At 35.1% G+C, this 19,459-nt stretch overlaps 1 protein-coding gene across 1 annotated transcript in view; it reads left to right on the top strand.

The window, feature by feature from the left end:
- FRAS1 (Fraser extracellular matrix complex subunit 1) overlaps window positions 1-19,459 on the top strand; it is a 360,951-nt gene that overhangs the window by 50,014 nt on the left and 291,478 nt on the right. Inside the window, exon 12 of the mRNA XM_051966720.1 lies at window positions 2,621-2,755. Coding sequence (XP_051822680.1) covers window positions 2,621-2,755 — 135 coding nt within the window. The remainder of the gene's footprint in view (window positions 1-2,620; window positions 2,756-19,459) is intronic.

Below are 19,459 nucleotides of genomic sequence, written 5' to 3'. Positions count from 1 at the left end.
CTTCCTTCCATCTATCCATCTATTTCTCATCTTGGATGGATCTTCCTGAAAGGCAGTGAGTTGGACCCAGAAAGGAATAAATGAAATGAAATTGGCATGCTTAGAGAATTTTGTCCGGCTTTTCCATGTTCCAAAGCTGTTCTTTGGCACAAAAGCTCTCCATTTTTTAAAGAACATTCTCTTGGTGTGATGCCATATATGTATGAAGTTTGGAACATAGTGGACTCTGAGGTATCCAAGTTATGAATTCTCTAAAGGGCAGTGAAGAGGTGTGTGGAAAGTGTGAGTAGCTGGCAACATATTACAGACTCGCAGTTACTCACAGTAAGGAAAATAATTGAGGAAATGGATAGAAATGAATTAAGGTCGGTTGTTCATGCATCAAGATCTGTGGACAACAAATAGCCATGATACAGTAGAAATTACTAGCAAAATATAAAAACAAGTGCATTGGCTAAATGGGTGCTTTTTCTTTAAAACATCTATGGGAAGAAAAGAATGAGAATCACATGGGAAGAGAAGGCAATGAATTATTATCTGCATAAATAAAGTGAATACCCAAATTGGTGATTGATTCTCAGCCCTTGTCTCTATTTTCCAGACTCTTCTGTTCTCCTTCAGAAGCAGTTTGAATGTTGGGCTTGGAGTGCTGAGGCAGTTATTTCATCTGAAAATGGGGTTAATAACATTCTTCCCAGGATTGCAAGGGTGATCAAATAAGAAACCACTTGGCTACTATATAAACTATTTGGAAAAACAGGGAGAAAAGGAGTGCTACCAAATTACTTTTATGATTCAGATATGGTTCTGATATCTAAACCAGGAAGGGTCAAAACAGAGAAAGATTATAGACCAATTTCCCTAATGAATATTGATGGAAAAATCTTTTTTTTTAAATTAAATCTTATTATTTTCAGAACATGTGCATGGATAATTTTCAACATTCACCCTTGCAAAACCTTGTGTTCCAAATTTTTTCCCTCTCTTCCCCCATCATCTCCCCTAGACAACATGTAATCCAATATATGTTAAACATGTTCATTTTTTCCACAAATACCATGCTGCACAAGAAAAATAAAATCAAAAAGGAAAAAAAAAATGGGAAAGAAAACAAAATGCAAGTAAACAACAAGAAATCGAATGAAAATACTATGTTTTGATCCATACTCAGTTCCCACAGTCCTCTCTGATTAATGTAAGAATCTTAAATAAATAACAGCAGAGAGACTACAGAAACTTATTATCAGAATAATATTCAATGACTAAGTGGATAAACTAGAAGTATTCCCAGTAAGATCAAGGGTGAAACAAGGATGTCCATTATCACCATTACTATTCAGTATCATACTAGAAATATTAGTTTTAGCAATAAGAAAAGAAAATATGACATGGTGCCTGGCATGTAGTAGGTGTTTAAGAAATATTTATTCCTTCTTTTCTTCATTTTTAAAATTTTTGAACACCACTATTGATTCTTTCCCTTTCTTTCTGAAGTATCCCTACTAGGAAATGATGGAAAAAAGGACTAAGAGGAAAAATTAAAGTTGGTTTATTCTGTTGCCATCTATTGTAGTAAGTTTAGCAGAACAAAATCTGATATTGTTTGCTAAAATAAAGTCATTTTTAAAAGGTATTTCTAGTTTCTTGTTTTTCTGTGACCACAAATAATCAGAAAGTGACCTAACCAATCAGTGAATCTACATGCATTTATTAAGTTCCTGCTGCATAGCAGTAACTAGACCAGAAATGTACAAGAGAAATTTAGCTCCTACTTTCAAGATGCTTTCATTTTTTTTATTAAAGTTTTTTATTTTCAAAACATATGCATGGATAATTTTTCAATATTGACTCTTGCAGAACCTTGTGCCTCACATTTTCCCCCCTTCCCCTCACTTTCTCCCTTAGATGGCAAGTAATCCAAAATATGTTAAAATATCTGTTACATATTTAATATGTATTGGACTACCTATCATCTAGGGAAGGGGGTGAGGGGAGGGAGAGGAAAATTTGGAACAGAAGGTTTTGCAAGGGTCAATGTTGAAAAATTATCCATGCATGTGTTTTGAAAATAAAAAGCCATAATAATAATAATAATAAATATATGCTAAATCCAATATATGTATACATATTTATACAATTATCTTGCTGCACAAGAAAAATCAGATTAAAAAGGAAAAAAAATGAGAAAGAAAACAAAATATAAGCAAACAATAATAAAAAGAGTGAAAATGTTATGTTGTGATCCACACTCAATCCCCAAGGATGCTTACATTCTAATAGGAGAATGTAATACATTTTGCAATGATGGCCAGGAAGAGTAGTTTTGGTTAGTGACAGGGATAGTGAATAGATCCATAAAATGATAAATTGTCATTTTTCTCTTCAGTTACAATAATATTATTGATTTGATTATTGTTTCTAGAGCAAGAACAAAAGGTGGAACTGAAGGTGTGGCGGTAGATATAGATGGAGGTTGAGCAGATAGGGCTGTGTTTTAGTTGTTGTCTATATGGAATGTGACACAGTCTTGAGGTATACATGGATAGTCACTGGGATGAAATCTTTGAGCTAATTGGATGTTTTTCCTTTTTTTTTTCCTTTGCTATAATGGGCTGAGCAGCCTGTCGGCAGGAGTGTGCCACGTGCACCAATGGGTTTGAATGCACCTCATGCCAGCCATCCTTACTGATGAAAGAAAGGCAGTGTGTGATTGCCTGCGGGGAAGGATTCTACCAGGATCATCACTACTGTTTAGGTAATAACTGGCAGAGAAGAAGGTTTGTATATAATAACAAACACCAGTCTTGCTAATGTGGTTTAATATCAGCTCCTTCTAGTTTCTTTTGAGATTAATAAGAAAAGATACAAATGGAATTCCAAAAGATGAATGAGTAGAAATATTGGGGGGAAAGGTATGCCCAAGGTAGGCTTTTTACTGTTTTGTAGACTAAAAAATAATAATGCAATGAAATGCACCTTTAATATTTGTGTAAGTCATTTTGTATATGCCTCCAGGCATTTGAATGCTATTTAATTAAGCATACTTTTGGTTCAAGTCTATCATTTGGTTGTTTGGCACATTCCTGAGCAATGTGATACATGATGTTTAAATAACAAAAGAATATTGGGAGCAAAAATCATTTTTACTAAATATATTTTACTAAAATATATGGCAAAATAAGAAATAAGGATTGAAAAAGAATAGTCCATGAAAACAGACAAAATGAATACTAATAATCACCATCTACAACAGGACATATCTCTTCCTTAACTCAGTGTGAGGGAAGTGCTTTGTATTCTGCAGACTGTTGTCCTCATGGGAATTATATTTCCTTTTCCCCCGTCCCTTGTGCCACATTGTGCTGTGACAGGAAACTAGGTTCCTGACAAGCTTTGCCAGCTGAGCAAGCACTGACAGGTCTTGCTGAGCTGGGAGGGAAGCCCTCTCTTCAGATGCCATGACACTGGATTCTTGTTCTTGGATTGGTGCTTCAGTTCATGTGTGTCAAGTCACTGAGATTTCCTGGGACTCACATTCAATGAGTGATTTTGACGATCTGATCTCTAAGGTTTCTTCACATTTTAGGAATATCATCTCTATTCTGCAGATGAAAAAAACTGAAGTCTAATTCATTTATTGACTTGTCCATGGTTATAGAAATAATCTGTGGTGAAAATGGGGCTCAAAACCAGACCTTCTAAATCCAGCTTCTCTGTCTGCAATGATCTTCCCTCCTAGTTCACTTCATTGCCTTTCAAATATCAACAAGCCTTAGTTATAAATACTAGCTCAAGTGACCTCAACCCACTGAATGAGAATTAGGTCAGGATATTCTTGGAAAAGACTGGGAAGGGCCCATTTACTATCATTTATAAAGCACCTGCTATGTGCCAGTCACTATGCTAAGCATTGGAAATAGGAAGAAAGGCAAAAAATAAAAATAAACAGTCCCTTCTCTTAAGATGTTCAGTCTAATGGGAAAACAAAATGTGAACATGTATGTATAAATGAGGTGTAGGGAGAATAAATGGGGGTAGTCTCAGAAAGAAGGCATTAAGATTAAAGAGGATTGAGAAAGGCTTCTTCTAGTAGGTGTGACTGTTTATTTTTAAAGCTTTTTATATTCAAAACATTCATATATTGTTCACTCTTTTTTTTAATTAAAGCCTTTTATTTTCAAAACATATACATAGATAACTTTTCCACATTGACCCTTGCAAAATCTCGTGTTCTAGTTCTTCCCCCTTTCCTAGATAGCAAATAATCCAATATATGTTAAGTATGATTAAAAATATATGTTAAATCCAATATATGAATATGAATATATACTTATATAATTATCTTTCTGCACAAGAAAAATCAAATTAAAAAGGAAAAAAATGAGAAATAAAATAAAATGCAAGCAAACAACAACAAAAAGCATGACAATGCTATGTCATGATCCACATTTAGTTCCCACAGTTCTCTCTCTGGGTGCAGATGGCTCTCTTCATCACAAATTCATTGGAACTGGCCTCAGTCAGATGATTGAATAGCCATTCTATCAGAATTGATCATCATATAATCTTGTTGTTGTCATGTATAATGATCTCCTGGTTCCACTGACTTCTCTTAGCATCAGTTCATGTAAGTCTCTCCAGGTCTATCCAAAATCATCCTGCTCATAATTTCTTAAAGAACAATATATTCCATAAAATTTATATACATAACTTATTCAGCCATTCTCCAACTGACGGGCATCCACTCAGTTTTCAATTTCTTACTACTACCAAAAGGGCTGCTTTTTTTGTACATGTGGGTCCTTTTCCATTTTTTAATAATCTCCTTGGGATATAGGCCCAGTAGAAACACTGCTAGATCAAAGCATATGTACAGTTTAATAACCCTTTGGGCATAATTCCAAATTATTCTCCACAATGGTTGGATCAATTGACAATTCTACCAACAATATATTAGTGTCCCAGTTTTCCCACATTCCCTCCAACACTCATCATTTCTTTTCCTGTCATCTTAGTTAATTTGAGAGTTATGTAGTGGTATCTCAGAGCTGTTTTAATGTGTATTTCTCTGATCAGTAGTGATTTAGAGAATTTTTTCATATGACTAGAAATGGTTTTAATTTCTCCATCTGAAAATTGTCTATTCATATCCTTTGCCCATTTATCAATTGAAGAATGCCTTGTATTCTTATAAGTTTGAGTCAATTCTCTATATCTTTTAGAAATGAGGTCTTTATTTGAACTCTTAGTTGTAATTTTTTTTTTACCAGTTTACTGCTTTGAGAAGGTGGGACTTTAGCTGAGACTTGAAAGCCTTTCTATTTATTCCTCGTTCTGCCTTTGAGAGCCAAAGAGAATAAATGTAATCCTGCTTCCATGTAGTAGCTGTTCAGTTGATGAGGCAGCATGATTCTAGACAGCTGTATGGCACAGTTGCTAAGGTACTGGGCTAAAGTCAAGAAGACTCATATTCCTGAGTTCAAATTTGGTTTCAGACACTTCCTAGTTATGTGACCTTAAGCAAATCACTTAACCCAAATTGTGTCAGTTTCCTCATCTGTAAAATGAGCTGGAGAAGGAAATGGCAAAGCACTCTTGTCTGCATTAGTTTTGTTTGTATAAAAACTTTTGAACTTGTGATATAATCAAAATTATCTATTTTATGACCAATAATAATCTAGTTTTTCTTTGGTCATAAATTCCTTCCTCCTCCACAAATCTGAGGGGCAAACTATCCTATATTCTTCTAATTTGTTTATAGTATCATTCTTTATGTCTAGATCATGAATCCATTTTGACCTGATCTTGGTATATGGTATTAGGGGTATTAGGTGTAGGTCTACGCCTACTTTCTGCCATACTAGTTTCCAATTTCCCCAGCGGTTTTTGTCAAATAATGAATTCTTATCCCAAAAGGTGGGGCCTTTGGGTTTGTCAAATACTAGATTGTTATAGTCATTAGCTATTTTGTTCTGTGAATCCAACCTGTTTCACTGATCAACTTCTCTATTTCTTAGCCAGTACCAAATGGTTTTGATGATCACTTCCCTTTATAATCTAGTTTTAGATCTGGTACAGCTAGGCCACCTTCATTTGCTTTTCTCTTCATTAATTCCTTTGAAATTCTGGATCTTTTGTTCTTTCAGATGAATTTTGTTATTTTTTCTAGTTCAGTAAAATAGTTTCTTGGGAATTCGGTACAGCACTAAATAAATAGATTAGTTTAGGGAGTATTGTCATCTTTATTATATTTGCTTGACCTATCCACAAGCACTTGATATTTTTCCAATTGGTTGGATCTGACTTTAATTGTATGGAAAGTGTTTTGTAGTTTTGCTTATATAGTTCCTGACTTTCCCTTGGCAGATAAATTCCCAAATATTTTTTATTATCAACAGTTATTTTAAATGGAATTTCTCTTTGTATCTCTTGCTGTTGGATTTTGTTAGTGATGTATAAAAATGCTGAGGATTTGTGTGGATTTATTTTGTATTCTGCAACTTTGCTAAAGTTGTGGATTATTTCTAATAGCTTTTTAGTTGATTCTCAGAGGTTCTCTAAGTATACCATCATATCATCTGCAAAGAGTGATAATTTGGTTTTCTCATTACCTACTCTAATTCCTTTAATCCCTTTTTCTTCTCTTATTGCCAAGGCTAGCATTTCTAATACAATAATGAATAGCAGTGGTGATAGTGGGCAACTTGTTTCACCCCTGATCTTATTGAGAATGGTTCTTGTTTACCCTCATTGAATATGATGCTTGCTGATGGTTTTAAATAGATGCTACTGACTATTTTAAGGAAAAGTCCTTATATTCCTATACTCTTGTTGGAAAACACAGGAGAGCTGTAGGAATACAAGGGAGCCACCTGACAGTGGCTGCTGGAGATTCAACCCAGAATGGATCTCCTCTTGTGAGAAGATGATACAAGGAGACTGAGAGGCAGTTGCTGTTCTCTGACTTTTCTGACTGAGAGACCCTTGTGTTGTTTGACTTTTCTCCTTTTTGTCTCCAATTTATCTCATTTCCACTGTGTAACACCTATGTCAGCAAAGGCTGTCCTGCAACTCCTTCAGATGTTATGATCCACAGCTGGGGAGGCTCTTAGAGAATTGACCTGTCTCTTAACATACTCTATAGTGTTTTTATTAGGAATGGATGTTGGATTTTTATCAAATGCTTTTTCTGCATCTATTGAGATGATCATATGGTTTTTGTTAATTTGGTTATTGATATAGTCAATTATTGTTGGAATCTTAACAAACTGATAGAGACAATAATCATCTAATTTAGCATGGTTCAGTATCACTAATCTGATCTTACAAGGAGATGTTTTGGGCCAGAACATGAAACAAGGTACTAAGTAGAACTAATTGATACAATGCTTGTGTTCACACCAGTACTCATTGGAGTTCACAAGTATGGGAGATTCACAAAGTAAACTTTGTAACTTTGTGAATTCACATCTCCTTTAATGCCTGCCTCCAAAAGGAGGAGTTGACCTTTGGGACATGATATATAAGAAGCGGACTCAGTCGAGAGTTCAGCTGAATTAGATTGGAGAGGAACATGCTGGGACAGACAGAGAGCACTCTGGGAGATTGAGAGCCAGAAGCCCTCTCTCAGAAGCAAGAGAGATTCATTCCATTTTCCACTTGACTGGCTGGAGGCTGGACAAAGTAGAGGCAGAAGCAAAGGACAAAGCTGCAAGAGCTCTTAGAACCAAGCAGAGAGATAGGTCTCAACTAACTGGGCTATTTTGGGATAAAATAAATGTTTGCAGCTGGCTGCATTTGGGTGATTATTACCTTTGACTGAAACGAAGGCTGCCTCCTCCATGGAGGAGAACACCACAAATTATGCTAATAGTTTTTGTAATATTGAACCACCCTTGCATTCCTGGTGTAAATCTTACTTAGTCATGGTGTATTATCCTGGGGATGATTTTCTGTAATCTTTTTGCTAATATTTTATTTAAGATTTTTGCATCAATATTCATTAGCGAGATTGGTCTATAATTTTCTTTCTCTGTTTTCAACCTACCTGGTTTAGGTATCAGTACCATGTCTGTGTCATAAAAGGAATTTGGTAGGAGTCCTTCATTCCCTATTTTTTCAAATAGTTTATATAGCATTGGAGTTAATTGTTCTTTAAATGTTTGATAGAATTTACATATAAATCCATCTGGCCCTGGGGATTTTTTCTTAGGGAGATGATTAATAGCTTGTTCTATTTCTTTTTCTAAAATGGGACTGTTTTTTTTTTTAAACAGTTAAAGGTTCTGATAAAGACCTCATTTCCAAAACATATAGAGAATGATTCTAATTTATAAGAAATCAAGCCATTCTCCAATTGATAAATGGTCAAAGGATATGAATAGATAATTTTCAGATGATGAGATTGAAATTATTTCTACTCATATATAAGGGTGTTCCAAATCACTACTGATCAGAGAAATGCAAATTAAGACAACTCTGAGATACCACTACAAATCTGTCAGATTGGCTAAGATGATAGGAAAAAATAGTGATGCATGTTGGAGGGAATGCAGGAAAACTGGTGGTTTTTAATTTGTTCTTTTTCTAGCTTTTTTAGTTACAAGCCCAATTCATTGACTTTCTCTTTCTCTATTTTATGCAAATAGGCCTCTAGAAACATAAAATTTCCCCTTACTACTGTTTTAGCTGCATCATACAAATTTTGGTATGTTGTCTCATTATTGTCATTCTCTTGGATGAAATTATTGATTGTGGCTATTATTTACTGTTTCACCCAATCATTCTTTAGGATGAAATAATTTAGTTTCCAATTTTGTCTTGGTCTATTTTTCCTTGGCTCTTTATTGAATGTAATTTTTATTGCATCATGATCTGAAAAAAATGCATTTACTATTTTTGCCTTTCTACATTTGATTTTGAAGTCTTTATGTCCTAATATGTGGTCAATTTTTGTATAGGTTTCATGAACTGCTAAGAAGAAAATGTACTCCTTTCTGTCTCCATTCAATTTTCTCCAAAGAGCTATCATATCTAGTTTTTCTAGTATTCTATTTACCTCTTTAACTTCTTTCTTATTTATTTTGTGGTTTGATTTATCTAGTTCTGAAAGTATAAGGTTGAGATCTCACACTATTAAAGTTTTGCTTTCTATTTCTTCTTGCAACTCTCTTTAACTTCTCCTTTAGGAATTTATATTTTACATCAGTTGGTGCATATATTTTTAATATTGATATTGCTTCATTATTTATGGTACCCTTTAATAAAATATAGTGCACTTCCTTATCTCTTTTAATTAGATCAATTTTTATTTTTGCTTGATCTGAGATCAGAATGGCTACCTTTGCTTTTTTTACTTCACTTGAAGCATAATAGATTCTGCTCCAGGTTTTTACCTTTACAATGTATATATCACTCTGCTTTAAATATGTTTCTTGAAAACAACATATTGTAGGATTCTGACTTTTAATCCAATCTGCTATCCTCTTACATTTTATGGGAAAGTTCATCCTATTCACATGTATAGTTAAAACTACTAATTCTGTATTTCCTGCCATCTTATTAACCCCAAATTATACTTTTCTCTTTCCTTTTCCCCTTTCGCTCCTCCCCAGCATTTTACTTATGAGCATTACTTGCCTCAAGTAGTCCTCCCCCTTTAGAGATCTTCCCCCTTTCTTATACCTTTTCCCTACTATTTCTCTTTTCCCTTCTATTTAGACTATTCCTTCCCTTTTCCCCTTTCTCCTCCCACTTTTCTATAAGATGAGAGATGTTTCTCAGTGAAACCAAATATATCTAATATTCTTTCTTTGGGCCAAATCTGATGAGAGTAAGATTCACACAATACTTGCTACCCTTCCTTCTTTCCCTCAATTATAATATGTTTTCTTTGCATCTTCCTGAGATGTAATTTTCCTCATTTTACCTTCACTTTCCCCTTTTATTGTGTTACAATCCCATTTTCATCTCTAGTTTCTTTTTAATATTATAACAGTAAAATCAAATTATACATGTAATCTCAATGTATACCTATAACAGAAACACAGTTCTCAAGAGTTTTTTTTTTTTTTTACCTTTTTATTTTTCTCTTGAGTTCTACATTTGGAGGTCACTTTTTTTGTTTAATTCTGGCTTTTCATCCAAAAGAAATGGAACTGACCAGTTTCATCGAATGTCCATCTTCTTCCCAGAAAGAAAATGCTCACTTTAGCAGGGTAATTTATTCTTGCTGCATTCCAAATTCCTTTGCCTTTTGGAATATCAGATTCCAGGCACTTCAATATTTCAAAGTGGAAGCTGCTAGGAATTGACTAATTCTTATTGTGGCTCCTTCATATTTGAATTGTTTCTTTCTTGCTGCTTGTAATATTTTTTCCTTGGTCCAAGAGTTCTCAGATTTAGCCATAATATTCCTTGGGGTTTTAATTTTGGGGTCTGTTTTAGGAGGCATTCAGTGAATTCTTTCAATGGTCATTTTACCTTCTGTTTCTGTGATATCCGGGCAGTTCTCTTTGATGATTTCCTGATGATAGTGTTTAGACTCTCTTTTTCATCATGTATTTCAGGAATTCCAATAATCTTTTGATTGTCTCTTCTAGATCAGTTTTCCAGGTCAGTTGTTTTCCCAATTAGGCATTTTACATTTTTTTCTAATTTTTTCATTTTTTGGTTTTGCTTGATTTATTCTTGTTGTCTCATGAAATCATTTATTTCCATTTGTTCAATTCTGAGTTTTAGTGAATTATTTTCTTTATTTTTTTTACTTCTTCTTGTATTTGTCCAGTTTGAATTTTTCAATGAGTTGTTTTGGTCTATGGAATTTTTTTCCATTTTACAAATTCTGTTTTTTAAGAAGTTATTTTCTTTTTCTGTTTCACAAATTCTGTTTTTCTGGGAGTTGCTTTCTTTTTCCATTTTATCAAATCTATTTTAATGAGTTATATGCTTTTTCCATTTCTTTAAGTTTATTTTGTAGTGAATTTTTCTTAGATAGTTTCTGTGTTGCCTTTCCCAAACCCTCTTGCAAATTTTTCCTTTCCTTTCCCCATTGTTCTTCTAGCTCTCTTTTAAGATCCTTTTAAATTTCTTCTAGGAGAGCCTTGTATTATGGGGACCAGGTTATATCACCTTTTGGGGTTTCATCTGGAGATAATCTGCCTTTAGTCTCCTCAGGATTTGAAATCTGTTCTTCTCTTTCGCCATAAAAGCTGTTTATCATCAGAGTCCTCTTTACTTATTTATTTATTTATTTTTAAAATTAAGGTCTGCCTTTCAGATGGGGGAGATTTTCCAAGTGGCTGAAGCTATGCTGGGTCAATGCTGATTCACTCCTGGTGCCGAGTGGGTGTGGCCAGGTCCTGCAAGTTTCTAGTGTTTTGGGGTTCACTATTGATCTTTTGTGTTTATGTTGGATATTTTATAACTTCTCTGCTGATTTACTGGCTTGCAACGAGGGCAGAGTGACCAACACTGCTGTAGATTCCTGTACATTTCTTCCCATAGATTCTCTGCCATATGGAATTTGTACCACCCGTGGAGACTGCATCACCCCAGGACTCTATGCTGTCTGCACTGGCATTTGTGGTCAGCAGATTGTACTGGCTGCTTCCTTTACATTTCCAATTGAAACAAATCCTTTCTGGTGCTCTCTGAAATTATCTTCTGCTGATAATTTGTTGCACTCTCAATATTTGTGTGTTCTGCTGCTCCAAGGCTAATTTAGAGGCTAAATATCATAATTAGTGTGAATGTTATACAGAAGATCATAGAGAAACGTGTGTTGTCTTCACCATCTTGGCTTCACTCCCAGAAGTCTTGTCCTTCATTTTCAAAGAGATCCAGTGACATTGTGGATGATATTTTGATTTGCATGTGAATTGAATGTAAGGGAAGCCGAGATGCATAGTCTCTTCCAGAGTCATTGAAGTGGAGTGGAAGCTCAAAAAACCAAGACTGCTCCACCGTATGTAAATGACCTGGACTTAGCGCTGTCTTCCATAACTGACCAAGCTCTAAACTCCATAGTGCTTACTTAGTGCAACTGTCATGACTGTTGGAACCAATTGTTCTCATTAGCCCATTCTGCCCAGAGAAGTCTTTACAGGTTGGAGTAGGGCTTGCTGAGCCCTTTTTTGGGCTGCTCAATTACCTTTGGTATTTGTCTTTTACCTGCAGCTCCCAGAATGTCCAGCAGCCATTTCATGGTAAAATTGTCTCAGGTTGAGAGTAACCAACTGGACTTAAACCTTTTGGTGAGTTAAGGGGTTATCTATCCCAAGCTTGTGAAGAAGTTGAGGATATTCTCAAAGACATGGCACAAGAATAGTATGAGATTCTTTTTTAAAGACTTTACTAAGATTTAGGTAATCATATCTCTGAACAGGTTAGTCTAGCATGATCTGTTGCCACTAAGCATTGCAGGCTTTTGATATAATAACAAATTCCTTTTCTAGATATATTTATTTCATCTGATTCATATTCTAGAATTTCCTCAGGAATCATAAACTCTTATCTTCTCATTTTTGAAAATTGAAACATTTGTTTTTTTCCAATCTTGTTCTTCATCTATTTTGATCTTTCAAATCTCATTGGCAACTGGTTTAATAGACATCTTTGAGTCCTTTCAGGACAAGTAACTTGAATTCATCAAGATCAGTTCTGTACTTTCTTATTCTTCCTTATTTATTTGGAAAACTGTGTGGCACAGGGTATGAAGTACTAAGTCAGAAAAATAGGAGTTCAAATCCAATCTCAGATAGTTGGTCACTTAAATCTCCATCTGCCTTAGTTTCTTCATCTGTAAATTCAGAGTAGTGATTTTAAATAGTACCTATCTCCCAAGACTGATCTGTGGATCAAATGAGGTAACATTTGTAAAACCAAGTAATGATAGCACATAATAGGCATTGTATAAATGCAATGAGAACTTTTCCTGATTTAGTTTTGGTTTCAACTCACTGTTATAATTTTGATTTTGTTCTTTCCAGTGTAAAGGAATTTTGTGGCAGAGAAAACAAACAACATAAAAGTCAAGTGCCTCTGCTTTTCTCTTTTGTAAGTTATCACAGTCCCATCCATTCACAGCAAAAGCTATCTTTGCTTGAAGCTTTCTTTTCCCCAGTAGAACTAATTTAAAATAAAATAAAACAAAACGTTCCTTACCTTCCTTTGCCAGCCTTAGCTCATTGTGAACTTTTGCATTCTTGATTCTCTTTTTATTATATTCATCTTCTGTTTCCTGAATCTTCTGTACAATTTCCTTTTTTAAAATCTAGGTTGGTTGGCGAGTTCCCTATGTATCCATATAGGCCTCCATTTTTTATTTCACATTGGAATTTTTTCTCTTTGTGTCTTCAGAATTTTATTCTTGAACACCTCTCATTCCTCCTAGGCTGACTTTGCCTGGGTTGAACTTTTAATTCAACTATCTTTGCTCTGAACTTTTTGAAATTTGCTTTTCCTGAATCTAGGGAATTTGCATGGATTTCTCCTCCATCTCCATTAAAGATTCTTGAAAGGATATTTCTTTGTCACTGTAACATCAATAATTTGCCTCTAATTTGAATTAAATCCTGGTTATCATTTTTTCTTGTTTTCCCCTCACAAATTGCTATTTTTTTTCTCCTTCATGTACTCCATTTTATGAGATTTATACAGATTTTTTTTGTGGGATGAGGTTATGTATAGTTGAAAGGGATACTGAATATATTTGCCATTCTCTTAATCTAATGTCATGGGAGAACAGTAGGAGAATATTGTCGGTGACTTGAGGGAAGGAAGGGGCATTAATGAATATTATAGGCCCACTAACAATTTTGATTATAGAAAAGGCTTATGTTAAAGAATAACCTGCTACTTCAATTAGCAGATATTTGTACTTTCAGAGACCATAAATGTTTAATTTATGTGTAATGGTTTTCTGGGAATGATATTGACAAGTGACAATTATGGTGGTATTTATTATTAGTGAATTGTGAGGATTCAGGATTTTGTTAAGTAGTGTGAAATATATAGGTTTGTCTTGGGTATTTAGTTTTGGAACCTTTGTTGGAATGTCATTCCTGTAGATATTCTCAGCAAAATGAGTCATAAACCTGTTTCATTTAAGTAGACACATGTATTTTTCTGAGATTTGGGTAATTCTAGTAAACTGCCTAAATTCCAATTTGATAAAGTTACTTAAATTGCTCTTTGCTGCCTCTTTCCTTCTCTTCAAGTAGATATCCTATAAACACCCCTGGGAGCAATTTTGCCTTCAAAGGGTCATTAATTTTTCTAGACCTTCCTTCACCTTCTTGTTCATTTTGCTTTGCCACGTTTTTATAATCTATGACCAGCTTTTTGCCCGATGGTGTTATACTCTCAAAAAGCTAGTGTTTTCTTTGATTCCAGACGGAGGTAGTTAATTGCTTGTACATTCCATCCAAGAGCTCACATGTGCGTGCCTGAAGTAGAAAGTTGTTGGGAAAATTTGTTCTTGTTTCCTCAAAGGAATTAAACCAATTTGCTTTAGTTCAGCTTGGTTGCATTTTTTTTCCGTTAAAAAAATAAGATCAAGAGGGGAGGGAAAGAAAGCTTTAGAAACTCAGAATAAACCTATACTAATTTTTCATAGATTACCCCTTTTTCAAACTTAATAGTTCTGGCTTCCTCTTTTAGCTGGAAAAAAGCTTAACTGAAAAATGTTCGAAAATCTGAACTTCCTTGTGATTTTTTCATAATGAGATACTGGGAGTATGCCAATGTATTTTTAACTTAAAAAGGGGGAAGAAGTCTGTCTTAATTAGATAAATAACAATGTTCTTGGATGGATTTCTTTTAATGGAAAGTGACTATAGTATGGTACAGAGAGGGTTAGCTTTCAGGAAGTCCTAGGAATATGGCACTGTGGAAAGTCCATTAACTGTGGGGGCAGATGATGTGGGTTCATATCTCATATTTGATACTACCAGTCTGACTTGAGCACACTTCTTCACTTCTTTGTTTCTTCATCTGTTAAATGATGGGAGGTCCCATCCAACTTCTTTATGATCATATGAGTTCTTGCCTCTTCCATATATTGTGTCACTGAGACACTTGATTTGCTATTGTCTCAGGCAATTTGCTGAGATTAAAAGATGTATGAATTGCTGTTCTACATCGATGGAGTGAATTTCATGTCAGGAGTTATCCATATTGATGAAATCAGAGACAGCCCTCTCCAAAATATTCCTTGGCTGATTTACATTCAATAAAATTTGTCACTTATTGATCCATCAAAGCAAAACACAAATGAACACAGTGCCAAGGATACTGATTCCTAGCATTTATTTGTATAATTATTGGTCATGGATACCTTTTTATATAGAGAATAAATTGAAGAATAAAAGGCATTGTTGTGTCATGTAATGTTCTTTGTAAGAGAGGAGGTGTAAATAAACATGAGGAGAGAAAAAAGAAGCTAACTCTCATGTGTTATGGTGCAAAAGGTCCACAATTTAATTTTTTTTTACTGTTATTTTAATTAACATGTTTTTTTAAAGGATGTTGAGAAAATGCTATATTCTACAGCCCGTGAGGAGAAATGAAACGAATTTGAGGCACAGAACTGGTACTGAGTAGATCCCCCCTCCCCCCTCCCCGTGTGTGTGTGTGTGTGTGTGTGTGTGTGTGTGTGTGTGTGTATCAAAATAGGAAACCCTTGTAAAAGAAGTTCTTTGGTGGAGGGAACCATTGAACTGATGTAAGGATGAATTTCCAAACAAATATTTTTTACATTCATCCAATTCTCTTTTTGTCAGGAGGAAATGAGGTTGCTTGCCAAGTCATCCTGTTAAAGCTTCTCCTACCTGGGAATCTCTGTGTCCTCTCTTTCCCTATCCTCAAGATCTCAACTTCTTAAACCGAGTCATCACCCCATATGGGATCTTGTAACTAAATGTGAAGGTCATGAAATTATGATTTATTATCAGTAAATGTTTGACATATATATATATATATATATATATATATATTAATATATCTATATGCCTGGGGTCATGTAAAAGTAGCTTGGGTGAAGAAGGGTTGTGAATGGAAAATGTTTAAGAACCTGTGCTACACAATGAACTTTGTAGTGAGGGAGAAGGAGCTTTGCTCATAGTTCCTTGCTATTTAGCCATGAAGCCGGACCAAGAGCACTGGATTTCTATCTCCTTGCATTCTGTGACTTTAGATTGGACTTTCACCTCTTTTTATAAAAACAGTTCAAGGTCATGCATGCCATAGGCTCTCAAATTTTGGATCATGAAAGCACTCAGAACTGGGGTTTTCAACCTGAACTCTTGTGAATTAAAAATATTATTTTGATAACTATTTCAGTGGTTTGCTTTGAAATCCAATGTATTTTATTTTATTCATTCAAAAACATGGTGAGAAAGTTATGACTCAAAATTTATTAGGTGATGTCCATTTGTTAAACAAAAAAGAGTAGGAAATCTTAATTTAGGAAGTCAACATTTGGGAATAGTGATTGTTTCACTGTGCATGCAGTTCCATTTTTGGCACTTAATAGGTACATAATAAATGTTTTTGAACTTCTCCATTAGTGTCCAGGTCACCATCATCCTCCCAGCTATCCAGTCATTCTTGAGTCCCCTTCTCTTTCTTAAGTGACAAATCCAATCTGATCTGAAAGCCTGTCTATTTCACCTTCATGATATTTCTTATATATATTTACACACACACACACACACACACACACACACACACACACACTCCCTTCTCTGACTCTGCCTCTCCTTGTTATGACCTGAAATCTTTGTTTTTTTGTTTTCCTGTAGAGGCAGTTGGGGTTAAGTGATGTGACTAGAATCACACAGCTAATAAGTGTCTGAGGTTAAATTTGAACTCAGATCTTCCTAACTCCAGGATTGATGTTTTATCCACTGCATCATGTAGCTGCCCCATGGCTGGAATTTTTGAAAAACCTTCTGATTAGTCCCCTTGCCTCAACTCTTTCCCTACTTCAGTCTAATCTCCATTCAGCTTTCAAATGTATCCTCCTTAACTACAGATCTGACCCTTTCCCTCCATTCAGTAAAGGTCTGTGGCTCCCTATCATGTCTAAAATCAGCTACGACGACGCCCTTTGTTTGGCTTTATAAACTGGTTTCATAATCTAATTCCTTCCTACCTTTCTGATCTTATTACCCTTTCCTTTCCCTTTCTTCCCCATGTATTCTGTGAGTGACTCTGGACTTTTGCTGTACCGTGTGCCAGGTAGCCCATCTCCTATCTTTGGGTGATTTCCTTGGCCACTCCCCATGTCTGTAATATTGTTCCTCTTCTTGCTGTATCCTGTACCAGATGTCCCATCTCTTGTTTTCAGGTGATTTCCTTGGCCATTCCCCATGTCTGTAATACTGTCCTTCTTCATCTTCACCTCTTGGCTTCCTTGACTTTCTTCAAATCCCAGATAAAGTCTCCAAAAGTCTCTAAAAGCCTTTCTCAGTCTTTAATCTTAGTGTCTTCCCTCTAAGATAGCCTCTATTTCCTTTTGTCTCTGTCTTGTACACTGCAGTTTGCCTCTCTCATTGGAGAGATATCTCCCTCATTAGAATGTGAACTCATTGAAAATAAGGGCTATTTTTATATCTTTTATTATATCCCTAAAACTTAGCACAGTGACTGGCATGTAGTAAATGTGTTTATTGATTAAATATTTATTACTGGTTAATACTATATTGAATATTATTGTAATTGAATACATTTTTATTGATTGACTATGATAGATTGATAAAAGCTCAAGTCAATGGAGCTATCCATTGTCAAAAGCTTGTCAAATGGAGTTATATCTTTAAAAAACTTTTCTTTGAGGGTGCCCTTAGCTGATATGAGGGGGAAAGCTTTTTAAATTTTATATCTGTACTACTAAATCTCTGACTTAAAATAAATGCTAAGCAGGTCTATATTTTTTATCTTCACAATGAGATAAATGTACTGAAATATAGTTCATTTTATCATTCACAAATTATTCAAAATTCTTTCAAATGGGTCAGATTTACTATGAGGGGAGGGTTGAGAGTTATAGCTTTCTTGCCCAACCTAGTGCTTATGTTTAGAAGTAAAAGGTTACCATCTGGAAGCATATTAAGTGTCCAACAGGGTCCTACTGATGAGACTGAGATTTAGGGACTTTGCTTTTAGCAAAGGAAATCCTAGCGTTACCTGTTCCCTGGAACTAATTGTTGAGTGGAGAAGCCCAGCTGTCTGAAGACATGGAGCTGTTGACTCTGGAGTATTGAGTATGGCAGAAGGGAGTCTTAATGGGACATTGCATTGAATTGCAGTATGGTGTTTAATTCTATGACTGAACTTGTTCTAAAAGGGCATATTAGGAAATGTCAGGAACCCTAGGGTACCAGTTGGAATTTTAATAGTCTAGTTTTCTCATAGTCTCCTAAAGCGGTCATGTCTATGACCATTCTATGCCTTTACTTATCCTGTCTCCTTATTTGAAATATTTTCCCTTTCCCTTCTGCCAGCCTCTCATTTGAACAAATGCTTATTATAACGAGGAATTATTTCCTTCTTTATCCTTTTATTCCTAGCTCTTACACAGAATCCCTGGGGATACAGTAAGTGTTTAATAAATGTTTTCTGATTGATTGATTTCAATTTTCTCTGAACTTTTGTAGTTTAACTGCATTGCACAATTTGACATTTAATGCTCTATTTTTGAAATTTGACTGTTTGGGGTTTGGTCTTTTCTTTCCAACTAGATTATAAATTCAGCAAGAACTGAAATAGTCCCTTAGAGTTCTTTTGGATTCCCCAAAGTCTTTAGTATAAATATAATGCCAAGCACATAGGAGACATTGAGTAATCAATTCTTGATTGATTGATGTTATCAACCATGGCTTGGAGGAGACAGGATACTGGTGTGTAGTTGTCCTTGGGCCACGTACTCCTTGTAATAATAATAGGTAGCTTACAGCAAAATGTGGAATCTCACTCTCTTTTGCCTTGTATTTGATCTTTCTTCCTGTCTTTCAGAATGGCTACATGTTATAAAATGACTACAGATAGGCTATTAAAAATTTAAAAAATAAACAGCTCACTGAGAGGTTGTGAAGAAAACTAAGAATATATCACAATGCCACCATTATTAGGCATTGACAAGTTAACTTCTTGAGTTCCACACCAGGGCAGAGCATCTGGATGACTCTTTGACATATTCATCTTGTACAATTTCCTGCTCTATTTGGCATTTAGATTTAGAGTAAAGAGAGGAAGAGAAATGTAAAGGATGTGGTAGGAGTTTTGGCCCAGCATCTTTGCTTTAGCAGGAGGCTGGCAGGATTAGGTATTTGTCTGGGCTGTTTATAGATCTTTGCTGTGTGAGCCAAAAGACAGAAGGACAGAATCCATAGCCTAGTAGCACTTAGCATGCTTCTTGGTACTTAGTAAATGATTAATAAATTCATTCACTTACTCA

This window comes from Antechinus flavipes, chromosome 6 (genome assembly GCF_016432865.1).
Source record: "Antechinus flavipes isolate AdamAnt ecotype Samford, QLD, Australia chromosome 6, AdamAnt_v2, whole genome shotgun sequence".
Classification (NCBI taxonomy): domain Eukaryota; kingdom Metazoa; phylum Chordata; class Mammalia; order Dasyuromorphia; family Dasyuridae; genus Antechinus; species Antechinus flavipes.
This window is presented reverse-complemented; position numbering and strand designations above follow the sequence as displayed.